Here is a 13,847-nt window from a genome sequence, read left to right on the forward strand (position 1 = left end):
AGGAACAAAATTGGGTCATTTGTAGAGACGTGGAAGGATCTAGAGACCGTCATACAGAGTGAAGCAAGTCAGAAGGAGAAAAATAAATATCATATATTAACGCATATATATGGAACCTAGAAAAATGGTACAGATGAACCGGATTGCAGGTCAGAAGTAGAGACAGATGTAGAAAACAAACGTATGGACACCAAGGGGGGAAGTGGAGGGGGAATGGTGGTGGTGGGATGAATTGGGAGAGTGGGATTGACATATATACACTAATATGTATAAAATAGATAACTAATAAGAACCTGCTGTATAAAAAAATAAATTAAATAAAATTCAAAAATTAAAAAAAAAATTAAACTAAAAAAGTAGTCAAATACTGTTCTTTCAGAAAGGACACAAGTAAGAGTAGTTAATTCTGGAGAAGTAACTGGGTAGCTGAGGGACAAGACTGGGAGGGTGACCTACTTTTCACTGTGTACCTATTTGTACCCCCTACATTTCAAGCCAGATAAATGTATTACCTATTCAAAAAAAAAAAAGTGATTAAATTCTATAACAGAAATTACAGCCTCGTAAAATGTTACGACCAATCACAAATCAAACATGAGTGATGATGACTACCACACTGTAAGACACACAAAAAACCAAAAACAGCCCCACTGTTTTGTGAATGGTACTTGTGGTTTAGACATAAAATCTTCAGTGTCAGATCGTGCATGCATCCAAAAACTGCTGTAACTCTAACAAGAGAGACTGAAATGAAGATACGCCCTGGATTTTAGTGCTAGCTGGATGATGCAGAGGTTTTCTACTGATGATAAGAACACCACACAGATACACAGGCAGAGTTTGGGCAAGATAGTTTTATGAAATATGAGTGTGGATAAAGCAACCCTTTTATTTTATTGCACTGCTTCATAATATGTGGTTTTAATTACGTACATGTTAACTAAATTAATAAATTCTAATTTTTACCATTCATCTACCTCCCTCTAAAAGTTTATAAGGGGAGGACTACCTCATATTTGGGCTTACCTTATGTTCAGGCATACATATTCAAAAGAACATTCTTGCAAGAGAATGTGGCAAGCTATATCAAGTAAAATCACCACAAAGCATAAGCTTTCCCCTTACACGTCCCTCCTCTGCTACATATGACCATTTTCTTGAGCAACTGTATACTACTGCAATTTTATACCAGTTCAACTCTTATTTTGGTCTTTTTTTTTTTTTTTGAGGGAAATAATTTGAATATTATACTGGTCCAAGTATACTGTGTAAATCTGACCAATTTAGTCATGTTTCAGTTTATGTGGTTATACTCTCTCAGCCACTGCCTAAGATAAAGCTAGGCTCCTAACTGATGGAAGGCTCTAAAGCCATCACCAGCCAACCACAGCCTCCTGAAGGCTTTGACAGCTCCGAGCAAGATGTTGCTTTATACCAATCGCACTGGACAAGGGTTGTGCCCAACAAGCATCAGACACAAGTATCAGATATCTTGTTGGAAGGGAGAACAAGTACATCCCAAAGACATGCACTGAAGAACTGAGAATAGCATCGTAAGTCTTTAATCCATTTTCCTGAATAAGATAAGGCCATTATTTGAAAAGGATCAGGAAACACTTAGAACCCAGAAGATAAGTAACAAGATACGTAAGGAAGTGCTCTATAGGGAAAGTTTTATTTCTTCTGGCTTTTAAAACTGAAATTAAAAAAACACATTTGGGATTGTAAGACTCATCAGAACTGTGGAAAGCATGGGAAATCCAGTTGAAATTCTTAATTCTTTCCCTGTAATATGTATGCTTGGTGTGTTTGTAAATTTTAATACTTTGTTAGTTTTTATGTTTTAAGTATTAAAAATAGACGTATATCATCTATCTCTACTCATTTTTGTTAAAAACTGACAGTACTGTGTTTTCTGGAGACTACGGGATGCTTCTGATTAATCAGGAGAATTTCCTGAATAGATAACAAATGAACAGAAGATATTCATTTTGTATACAAGTATAAGCCAGCCGAAGACTGAGAATATGGCCATATCCTATACTCATTAATACAAAAAATACTCAAACAAGAAATTCTTGCTTTCTTAGTGATCATTAAGATAGCTCAAATTTTGCCAATTCCGAAATTAAGGTGCAACACATTGGAGATGGGGAACATGGCAGGAGAATCTAGTCAAATCCACCATCTATTTTCCCCGGAGTCAACATAGGAAGCTGCTTTCCAGTACCATGCTAGCGTGAAATCTTCTGCTTGTGCTAAAATGGTTGAACCTAAAGCTTATTTCCAAAGATAACTTTGCTACCAGAGATACTTATTGGGGAAATAATGAAAGAATTGGATAGAAAGTGAAACTCTGCCTGTTCCTCAAAACCAGCCAGCACCCCCTGAGGTTCTCTCCTTTGTGACAGGCCGCCCAATGGAACGGACCAAAAAATTACTACCAAAGAGGGATACGTTTAGCTCACAAAGAGGTAAGCCCCTACCACACACGCTGAACTCACCATTCTTCCTTTCGTTCAGAGGGGGCAGGTGCTGACTGGACTGCAAGGAGAGTTCCTGGAATTCGTGGGCAACGGCTTCACTTTGAGGACTTGGAGCAAGATGGGCTAAAGGTCCCAACTCATCCTCGGTGTCCAGTGCCCCTGTGTGATCCATTGTGTCCCAGCCACCGGCAGCAGAGGGTACGAGACGCCTCTTAAATGTGGCCTGTTGAAGAGACTGTCAAAATAAAGAATGTGTAAATAGATGGTACTTTTATTTTTCTCTGAGCTGCACGAAAGTATTAAAATGGGAACCCTGGGTTCTAGTTCAGTTTCACTGCTATGTGGCAAATGCCATTCGTTTACCCTCTCTGCATTCAGGTTCCTTGTCTAACACACAGGAATATACCTCCCATCTAAAAAAGTGCTTACTAGATAAATAAAAGTTGAAAGGTATTTTGTATAATTTTTTATACTATGGATCAAAGAAAGTTATAGTTATCGGTGTCATTACTTAAAGATTTTAATGCATCCTAAAATGAGACAAAAGTCAACTAATGCTGATGAAAATAAAAAAGCAGTCTGGTTTGAAAAATCTATCTCAACTCCTACAAATCAAACAACTTTACACGAAGTCAACATTCCCAGCAACCAGCAATGTTTCAGATAATGAATCCTCTGTCAGCCTCGGTCTCAAGAGTGAGAACAGAGAACAAAACTTTCAGCCAACCCACAATGGACATAGAGTTCACAACAAAGAGACAAAACTTTATTTTAAGCCACTGAGATTTGGGGTTGTTTACTATCACAGCATAACCTGGCCCATTCTGACTGATATAGAAATTAGTAACAGAAATACCAAAGACACAATAAAAACCCTAAATATGTGACATTGGCTTATGTGGGGATGAGCAGTGGGCAATAAGAAAACTGTTATGGAAAGTTGAAAGCTAAAAGGATGGTGGTCCGTATTATGTGACGGCAAAGCATCTGATAGGCTACCTGCTTAGCAGCATCCCACATCACAGTGTGTTTATCCATTCACCTACTGATGGACATTTGAGTTGTTTTCAGCTTTTGACTATTACAAATAAAGAAGCTATGAACATTATTGCATGAGTATTTATATGTATATATGCTTCCACTTCTCTTGGGTAAATACCTAGGAGTGAAGTGGTTGGATTGTTTGGCATCTGCATGCATAAATTTTAAAGAAACTAACAAACTATCCTCTAAAATGGCTGTGCCCTTGTGCTCTCCTACCAGCAGTGAATGAGAATTCTACTTGTTCTACAACCTTGCCAACACTTGATTATGGTCAATTTTTAAAATGTTAGTTATTTTAATGGGTGTGTAGTGATATCTCATGGTTTTATGTATGTATGTATGTATGTATTTATTTATTTATTTTGGGCTGCACTGGGTCCTCGTTGCTGTGCACAGGCTTTCTCTAGTTGCGGCGAGCGGGGGCTACTCCTCGTTGCAGTGAGCCGGTCTCTCATCACAGTGGCTTCTCTTTGTTGCAGAGCATGGGCTCTAGGCGCACGGGCTTCAGTAGTTATGGCATGCAGGCTCAGTAGTTGTGGCACACGGGCTTAGCTGCTCTGCAGCATGTGGGATCTTCCCGGACCAGGGCTCGAACCTGTGTCCCCTGCATTGGCAGGAGGATTCCTAACCACTGCACCACCAGGGAAGTCCCGATATCTGGTTTTAATTTGCATTTCCCTAACGATGTTGAGCATGTTTTAATGTGCTTATTTGCCATTTGTATATCTTCTTCGGCTAATATCTGATCAAATATTTTGTTGATTTTTTTAAATAGGTGGTTTATTTTCTTATTATTGTTTTGAGAGTTCCTTACATATTCTGGACAAAAGTTCTTTATCAGATGTGTGATTTGTAAACACAGGCATTCCCTGTTTTATTGTGCTTCACTTTATTGCACTTCACAGATACTGCATTTTTTTAAAAATTGAAGGTTGTGGCAACCCTGCGTTGTTCAAGGTTATTGGCACCATTTTTCCAATAGCATATGCTCATTTCTTGGCTCTGCATAATTCTTGAAACATTTCAAACTTTTTCATCATTATTAAATTTGTTGCGGTGATCTATGATCGGTGATCTTTGACGTTACTGTTGTAACTGTTTGGGGGTACCATAAACCACGCCCATATAAGATAACCAACTTCACTGATAAATGTTGCGTGCTCTGACTGCTCTACCAACCGGCCATTGCCTGTCTCCTCCTTCTCCTTGGGCCTCCCTATTCCCTAGGACAGAACAATATTGAAATTAGGCCAATTAATAACCCTACGATGGCTCCTAACCCTACAAGTGAAAGGAAGAGTCACACATCTCTCACTTCAAATCAAAAGTTAGATATGATCAAGCTTAGTGAGGAAGGCCGAAAGCCGAGACAGGCTGAAAGTGAGGCCTCTCAGCCAAAGTTAGCTTAGTTGAGAAAGCAAAGGAAAAGCTCTTGAAGGAAATTAAAAATGCTACTCCAGTGAGCACATGAATGATAAGAAAGCAAAACAGCCTTATTGCTGATATGGAAAAAGTTTTAGTGGTCTGGATAGAAGATCAAACCAGTCACAACATTTCTTTAAGCCAGAGACTAAGTCAGAGCAAGGCCCTAACTCTCTTCAATTCTATGAAGGCTATGAGAGGTAAGGAGGCTGCAGAAGAAAAGTCTGATGTTAGCAGAGGTTGGTTCATGAGATTTACGGAAAGAAGCCATCTCCACAACATAAAAGTGCAAGGTGAAGCAGCAAGTGCTGATGTAGAAGCTGTAGCAAGTTATCCAGAAGATCTAGCTAAGATAATTAATGAAAGTGGCTACAATGAATAACAGATTTTCAGTGTAGACAAAACAGCCTTATATTGGGAGGATACTTTCATAGCTAGAGACTTTCATAGCCAGAGAGAATAAGTCAAATTCCTGGCTTCAAAGCTTCAAAGGACAGGCTGACTCTGGTTAGGGACTAATGCAGCTGGTGACTTTAAGTTGAAGCCAGTGCTCATTCACTACTCTGAAAATCCTAGCGCCCTTAAGAATGATGCTAAATCTACCCTGCCTGTGCCCTATAAATGGAACAAAAAGGCCTAGATGATAGTAATCTATTTACAACATGGTTTATTGAATATTTTAAGCCCACTGTTGAGACCTACTGCTCAGAAAAAGATTGCTTTCAGAATATTACTGTTCACTGACAGGGTACCTGGGTCACCTTAGAGCTCTCATGGAGATTTACAATAAGATTCATGTTGTTTTCATGCCTGCTAACACAACATCCATTCTGCAGCCCATGGATCAAGAAGTAATTTCAACTTTCCAGTCTTACTATTTAAGAAATAACATGTTGTAAGTCTATAGCTGCCATACATAGTGATTCTTTCAATGGATCTGGACAAATAGTAAATCGAAAACCTCCTGGAAAAGGATTCACCATTCTAGATGCCATTAAGAACATTTGCGATTCATGAGAAGTCGAAGTATCAACATTAAAAGGAATGTGGAAGAAGTTGATCCCAACACTCATAGATGACTTTGAGGGGTTCAAGACTTCAGCAGAAGAAGTAACTGCAGATGTGGTGCAAAGAGCAAGAGAACTAGAATCGGAAGTGGAGCCTGAAGATGTGACTGAATTGCTGCAATCTCATGATAAAGGAGTTGCTTCTTTTGAATGGTTTCTTGAGATGGAATTTAATCCTGGTGACGATGTTGTGAAAATTGTTGAAATGACAACAAAAAATTTACTTTATTTACATAAACTTAGTTGGTAAAGCAGTGGCAGGATTTGAGAGGACTGAATCCAATTTTGAAAGTTTTCCTGAGTAAAATGTTAACAGCAATGTGTGCTATAGAGAAATTGTTCATGAAAGGAAGAGTCATTTGATGCAGCAAACTTCACTGTTGTCTTATTTTAAGAAATTGCCACAGCCACCCACATCCTGATCAGTCAGCAACCATGAACACTGAGGCAAGACCCTCCACCAGCAAAAAGATTACAACTCACTGAAGACTCAGATGATGGTTAGCATTTTTTAGCAGTATTTTGAATTAAGATACATAAATTGTTTTTTAGGCATAATGCTATTGCACACGTAATGGACTACAGTATGGTGTAAACATCACTTTTATATGCCCTGGGAAACCCCCAAATTTGTGTGACTTGCTTTATTGTGAAATTTGCTTTACTGCAGTGGTCTGGAACCAAACCTGCAATTATCTTTGAGGTATGCCTGGATTTTCTCCCGGTCTATGGCTTACCTTTTTGTGTTCTTAATAGTGTTTTTTAAAGAGCAGATGTTTTTAATTTGAGGAAGTCCAATTTATCCATTTTTTCTTTTATGGATCATGCTTTTAGTGTTGTAGCTAAGAAATCTTTGATTAACCCAAGGTCACAGAGATGATCTCCTATGGGTTTTTTTAGATATTTTATAGTTTAATATTTTACATTTAAGTCTATGATCCACTTTGAGTTAATTTTTGTATCTGCTGCGAGATACGAATCAAAGTTTTCTGTTTTCTGCATAAAGATATCTGATTGTTCCAGCACCATTTGTTGAAAAGGTTATCTTTTCTCCACTAATTTGTCTTTGCACCTCTGTTGCAAGCCAGCTGACCATGTATATGTGGATCTATTTATTGACTCTTTATATAGTTCCCAGAAAGGAGAGAACCACAAAGGAGGAGACTCTAAATTCTGTGTATAAACTCTGCCCAAGTCTCTGGCTGACCCCTAAACTATGCACATGCAGGACAGGTTCCCAACTCCTTTTATTAAAGCAAAAATAACAGAACTGACATCTAAGCTGCTGCTCACCATTGGAAAGACAGAGTTTGCAAAGGTGAGTTCAGCAAAGTTAACTGCCTGCTAAAATAAAATAATACTCTAAGAGGGAAACTTACAGAGTCCAAATCTCCACAACTGTCCATCCAGAATTCCGTATCCAACAAAAAAACCCTTTAATAATGAAGGCAAAATTGTCACCAGCAGACACACACTACAAGAAATGCTAAAAGAATTTCTTCAGGCTGAAGGAAAGTAATGCCACATATTACTTGGGTCTCAGTAATAAAAAGCATCAGAAATGGTAAACATGTAGATAAATACCAAAGACTAGTTCTTCCTCTTGATTTCTTTAACATTACCATTCCAAGTAAAAATTATAGCACCGTGTTATGGGGTTTATAATGTATGTAGATGTAATATATATGACAATTATAGCATAAAGGATGGGGGAGGGGTAACCGTATTACAACATTCTTATAAATACTTCTATACATTATAAAGAAGTTGTACCATTTTAACTTGAAGTAGACTGAGAAATTAAGGTTGTACAGTGTAATTCCTAGAACAACCATTTAAAAAAAGACATAGTTTTAGCTAAAAAGCCAATAGGGGTATTAAAAAGGAATTCTAAAAATACTTATTCAACTTAAAAAGAAGGAATAGAGAAACAAAAAAGAGATGGGACAAGCAAAAGCAAACAGTAAAATAGTAGACCTAAATCCAACCTTATCAATAATGATATTAAATGTAAATGGACTAAACATTATGATTAAAAGAAAGATTGACAGGATGGATTTTTCAAAGTCTAAAAATGTATGTCTATAAGTGACATGCTTTAAATATGAAGACATAAATAGGATGGAAGTAAATAGATAGAAAAAGACGGGTCACACAACAAGATGCCCAACAAGGCTGGAATGACTACATTAACATCAATCAAAGTAGACCTCAAAGGATGTGTTAGGTAGGTGAATTTGCATGTAAAGTGACTTATTTTGCTATGAAATATTAAAATATGACTCTTAGATTTTTTCAAAATTATGAATTTTCATTTCAAATTATTTATTCATATAAAATAAAATCTGTTAATAGCAAATTAATTCTAAGATACAAGTACCATAATGCCCTTTTAATGGCAAGATGTACAAACTCTGAACATTAGCGCTAATGATTTGGAAGATCCTTTAGGCATACAATTTAAAAATATTTTCATGCACTATTATCTGCACTTCATATCGAAGAATTTTTTTCAACCTATTATTCCTTGACATTATGCTCACCTCAAACTCCCACACATCTCTCCAAATTAAGAACATTATAAACTAAGAAAATCTTTATGAAATGTAGCAAAAGTGTTCAAAATTTTTAACTTAATATTCATGAACATTTTTAATGGAGTACATACAGACTCTTTCTATTCTGAAATTCTACTACCAAATTTGCAAGCTGTCATCTAATATCTACTTAAACGCTTGACAATTTTGTTTTGAAATTGAAATTCAACGTCAAACATAAAGAAACACTTTCTGTCCAACAGTCTCTAATTGAGATGTTAAAGAAATGGCATTAGAATGAATTCTTTCATTGGGTCATAATCTAGTTATGAAAGTAAAGCAATCATTCAGCTTTAATAATACAAACTGTGATAAAATATTAATTTGTCTAGAACTGACAGAATGAATGACTGTGGAGTTAATATCTGACACGTCCCAATAATATAACTTCACTCCAAAATGAAACTAATCCAACATTTATCCAATGCTAGGTCAAAGCACAGCACAACAGTAGTATAAGATCAACCTGGGATATGGCTTCTGCTCTCAAAAAACAAATCACTTCATTGTCAGATACTACACCAGAGACAGAGAAAATAACACAGGAAAAAACAAGAGGCATCACACTTTCATTTGTCCATCTATTGATTCACTCGTATCTTTTTTTCTCAATGGAGTCAAGATAACACCAATAATGATCTTATATTTAAAAAGATGCTGGGCTAAGGTAGTTCCCAAATCAATGCTAACGTTTGTTTTGAACCAAGTGAAGTCCAAAGCCAAATCTCTTTCCACTGTACCTTACGGCTCGTAATGACTAATTCGTGTGAAATATTAATAAGTAAAGTAGTATATAGTCATTGCTATATAAAAGAAATGCTAAAAAATAAAGGAGTTCAAAGAATATCAATATCAAACTTAAGAAGTTTAATATATAATCAGCCAAATGCAGACAGGTAGAATATCCAAATACACTCAACAAAAAATGTTTTAGCAACAGCAAAACTGTTGTCCCTGCCCTTAAAGCTCCCCTGAATTACAAATATTAGGGAAATGCCTGGCTAACAGCCCGCAAAAATTTATTTACATTCAAACAAGATAAAACTTGGATCAAGAAGTTCAAAGACAAAGCTGACCACACACAAAAAGTAATTTCTGCATTACAAGAGTATTTACTATTAAGTCCCATGATCAAACAAATTGAAAATTTTACATCAAACACACTTTTGAGAAACAGAACATTTTGTCATTGGGTTGGGTAAATTAGTGACATCAACCTTAATTGATTATTTTATGCTATCAATTCTCCCTTCAAAGCTCCTGGTGGCAATTTGTTAAACATAATGTTAGAGCTCAAAATTTATTTATGAATATAAGGACAAAACTCCTGTCAACTGTATATGCAAAGATATTTTCTAAATATTATACAGCTGTTTCTGTATTGTGTTCTAAATAAAATTTCTTAATGGTATCAAGAATTCAGGATCAAGTCTGTTTACATTTTTGTATAAGTAACATTCTCCTCCCAGTTTTATAACTGGGGAAAAAAAAACAATCACAAAAAGGAACACTTCATCCAATTTGTCCATATTCACTCGTAACAATTAGGATGGAACCAGAAAATCAGAGTTCTAAAAGCACATGTTTCTACACAAATATTATTTTACTATGTACTGTTTTCATTAACTATTATTATTATGAAAAGTATTTTTGTTCCCCTATTTTTTCTAATTTAACTCCTGTTTTTGATTACTTGAATGTACTTATATGTTCAAAGACTATGGAAGTTCACAGAATAACAGAACATTTTAGCTGAAAGGTATCTTAGAATCTATGCCTAGTAGGTGCTTCTCAACCCTCCTCACAATATGATAATCATTTGAAGAACTTAAAAAAATTCCTAATGGGTAGGGGTAAAGGAGAATCTCTCCATAGATTTTGATACAGTTACTTGAAAAGAGTGATTCTAATGTGTAGCCAGTGCTGAGAATCATTGACCTAGTGGAACCCCCTTATTTTATAGAGAGGATAAATCATTTGCCCAATGAGTGAGAACAGAGGTCAGAACCAAATTTTTATAGCATGTGTGAAAACAACAGAATATAAGTAGGTACAAAGTGCTGTGGAAACCAAAAGAATTAAATGTCTAATTGTATTTGGGTAAGTTAGAACAAAAAGGACTTTGCAGACACAGAAGTTTTTCTCATTAGTAAAAGTACAGTGGCATGAACAGCTATCATCCAATAGCAGAAAGTCTGATGGGGCCAGTGCAGAAAGAGCATAACATGGAGAAGCAGAAGACAAGGCTGGTGCAGTGAGTTAAAGCACAATTGTGAAGAAATGTTAAGAAACAGTGATATGATCAGATTTGTATTTTAGAAAGATCATTCTGGCAGAGGTATGTTACTGATAAAAATCTCATGCTGAATAACCAATGTTGGCAAGGATGTGGAGAAAAGGGAACCCTCCTACACTGTTGCTGGGAATGTAAATTGGTGCAGCCACTATGGAAAACAGTATGGAGGTTCCTCAAAAAGCTAAAAGCAGAGCTACCATATGATCCAGCAATCCCACTCCTGGGTATATATCTGAAGAAAACAAAAACACTTATTTGAAAAGATACATGCACCCCAATGTTCACAGCGGCACTATTTACAATAGCCATGGTATGGAAGCAACCTAAGGGTCCATCAACAGACAAATGGATAAAGATGCAGTATATATACACAATGGAATACTACTCAGCCACAAAAAAGAATGAAATAATGCCATTTCCAATAACATGAATGGACCTGGAGGGTATTATGCTCAGTGAAATAAGTCAGAGAAAGACAAATGCTGTATGTTATCACTTATATGTGGAATCTAAAAAATAAAACAAACAAGTGAATGCAACAAAACTGAAATAGACTCACAGATACAGGTTACAAGCGGGGAGAAGAAAGAGGGGGAGGGACAAGATGGGGTAGGGGATTAAAAGGTACAAACTATTCTGTATAAAATAAATTAGAAGGATATATTATACAGCATAGGGAATATAGCCAATATTTTAAAATAACTATAAATGGAGTACAATCTATAAATATTTTGAATCACTATGTTGTACACCTGAAACTAATATTGTAAACCAACTATACCTCAATTAAAAAGTTAATAAATAAAATATGGTTACTCATTAGTCCAAGCTGTTATTGGGTTGGCTAAAAAGTTCCTTTGGTTTTTAAGTAAAAATAAAAGACACATTTTTCACTTTCACCAAGAACTTTATTGAACAACGTATTCACTGTTTTGTTCCACTACCTTCGGCCATTTTTCAGGCAACTTCGTAAATCCATCTTCCCAAAACTTTTTATCTTTTTGAGCAAAGAATTGTTCCAGGTGCCTTTTACAGTCTTCCAGGGAATTGCAATTTTTTCCATTAAGAGAATTTTGTAAAGACCAAAATAAATGGAAGTCCGAAGGTGCAGTGTCTGGTGAATATGGCGGATGAATCAGAACTTCCCAGCCAAGCTGCAGCAGTTTTTGCCCGGTCATCAAAGAAACATGCGGTCTCACATTATCCTGATGGAAGATTATGCGTTTTCTATTGACTAATTCCAGACGCTTTTTGTCGAGTGCTGCTTTCAGTTGGTCTGAGTGGGAGCAGTACTTGTTGGAATTAATCGTTTGGTTTTCTGGAAGGAGCTCATAATAGAGGGCTCCCTTCCAACCCCACTATACACAACATCACCTTCTTTGGATGAAGACCAGCCTTTGGTGTGGTTGGTGGTGGTTCATTTCGCTTGCCCCACGATCTCCTCTGTTCTAAATTGTTGTACAGTATACACTTTTAATCACCCGTCACAATTTGTTTTAAAAACAGAACGTTTTCATTACGTTTCAGCAGAGAATCACATGCCGAAATACGGTAAAGGATTTTTCGCTTAACTTATGTGGAACCCAAACATCAAAGCGATTCACGTAACCAAGCTGGTGCAAGTGATTTTCAACGCTTGATTTGGGTATTTTGAGTATGTCGGCTATCTCCCGCGTGGTATAACATTGCTCGTTCTCAATTAATTACTCAATTTGATTGCTATCAACTTCAACTGGTCTACTCGACCATGGAGCATTGTCCAGCGAGAAATCTCCAGCACAAAACTTCGCAAACCACTTTTGACACGTTCGATCAGTCACAGTACCTTCTCCATACACTGCACAAATCTTTTTTTTTGCGTTTCAGCTGCGTTTTTACCCTTCCTGAAATAATAAAGCATAATATGCCGAAACCGTTGTTTTTCTTCCATCTTCAATATTAAAATGGCTACACAAAACCCAATTTTGATAAGTTTTTTTAAAATGCACGCTGATAGGACGGCTGTCACATACAATGTAACAAAATTGTTTCAAACGAAGTTAAAGACAACTAAGCGCTACTAGAGCCATCTTGATGGAAAAAGAAACCGAATGAACTGTTTGGCCAAAACCATTTTAAAAAATTTCATGCTGAAAAGCTGACAGACTAAGTTAAGATAGTGGTAATGCAGAAAGGGGAATAAATTCAAAAAATAATTCAGAGACAACATTTCAAGGCTTAATGACTGGCTCAGTTGAAAGGTAAAGGAGAATAAAGAATTGAAGGTGGCTGACTTGGGCAGCTGGAAAAGCTGGCAGGCAGGGATGAGTAGTGGGGAAGATGAGTGTTCACTGTGAGAGACTACAGGCCCCTCAGAGGGAGCTCTGAGAAAGGCTGTGGCTGACGGGACAGCTATTTGGTTTGAAGCAAATCACTTAACCTCTCAGGGATCTGGTTTCCTAATTCAAAAATATGGAAATGACAAATGAAAAGAAGAAAAGGGAAGAATATTTACTACATTTCTATGTACTCAGTTTGGCACTAAGTTTTTTACTCTATGCTTTCCTTACCTTTGCCCTAATGACCTCCCTGTGGGCAGGTATTACTCTCATTTTACAGATGAGAAAACCAAGACTTGGAAAGATTAAACAAAAGTGAGAGATTAGCGCAAAAGCCAGGATTCCAACTTCAGAGCCCGCAGTCCTTCTAAAATAATACATTTATGTGCCAAAGCTCAAATGAGTTGGAGCAAATGACTGGGAGGGACAGATGTGACTGGGGTAGGAGGAAGTGGTGCGGAGGGGAGAGGCAGCTGTGGAAGGCTCCATGGGCACGACTCTTCACACACGCACTGGGGGCCCACGGCCCGCTCAGTCACACCTCCGTGTAAAGACCCTGTCCATTAGGCAGTTATGACGTATCAGTGCTGAACAGGAGCTAGCAGCACGCACCTGCT

General features: G+C 37.0%; 1 protein-coding gene across 9 annotated transcripts in view; it reads right to left on the minus strand.

Moving 5' to 3' along the window:
- MRTFB (myocardin related transcription factor B) overlaps positions 1 to 13,847 on the minus strand; it is a 201,742-nt gene that overhangs the window by 128,522 nt on the left and 59,373 nt on the right. For all 9 annotated transcript variants that reach the window (XM_082643467.1, XM_082643463.1, XM_082643469.1 and 6 more), the window contains one exon: positions 2,505 to 2,721. In XM_082643467.1, coding sequence (XP_082499593.1) covers positions 2,505 to 2,658 — 154 coding nt within the window. In that variant the 5' untranslated portion in view covers positions 2,659 to 2,721. The remainder of the gene's footprint in view (positions 1 to 2,504; positions 2,722 to 13,847) is intronic.

The sequence above is a fragment of the Mesoplodon mirus genome (assembly GCF_964341445.2).
Source record: "Mesoplodon mirus genome assembly, chromosome: 15".
NCBI classification, from domain to species: domain Eukaryota; kingdom Metazoa; phylum Chordata; class Mammalia; order Artiodactyla; family Ziphiidae; genus Mesoplodon; species Mesoplodon mirus.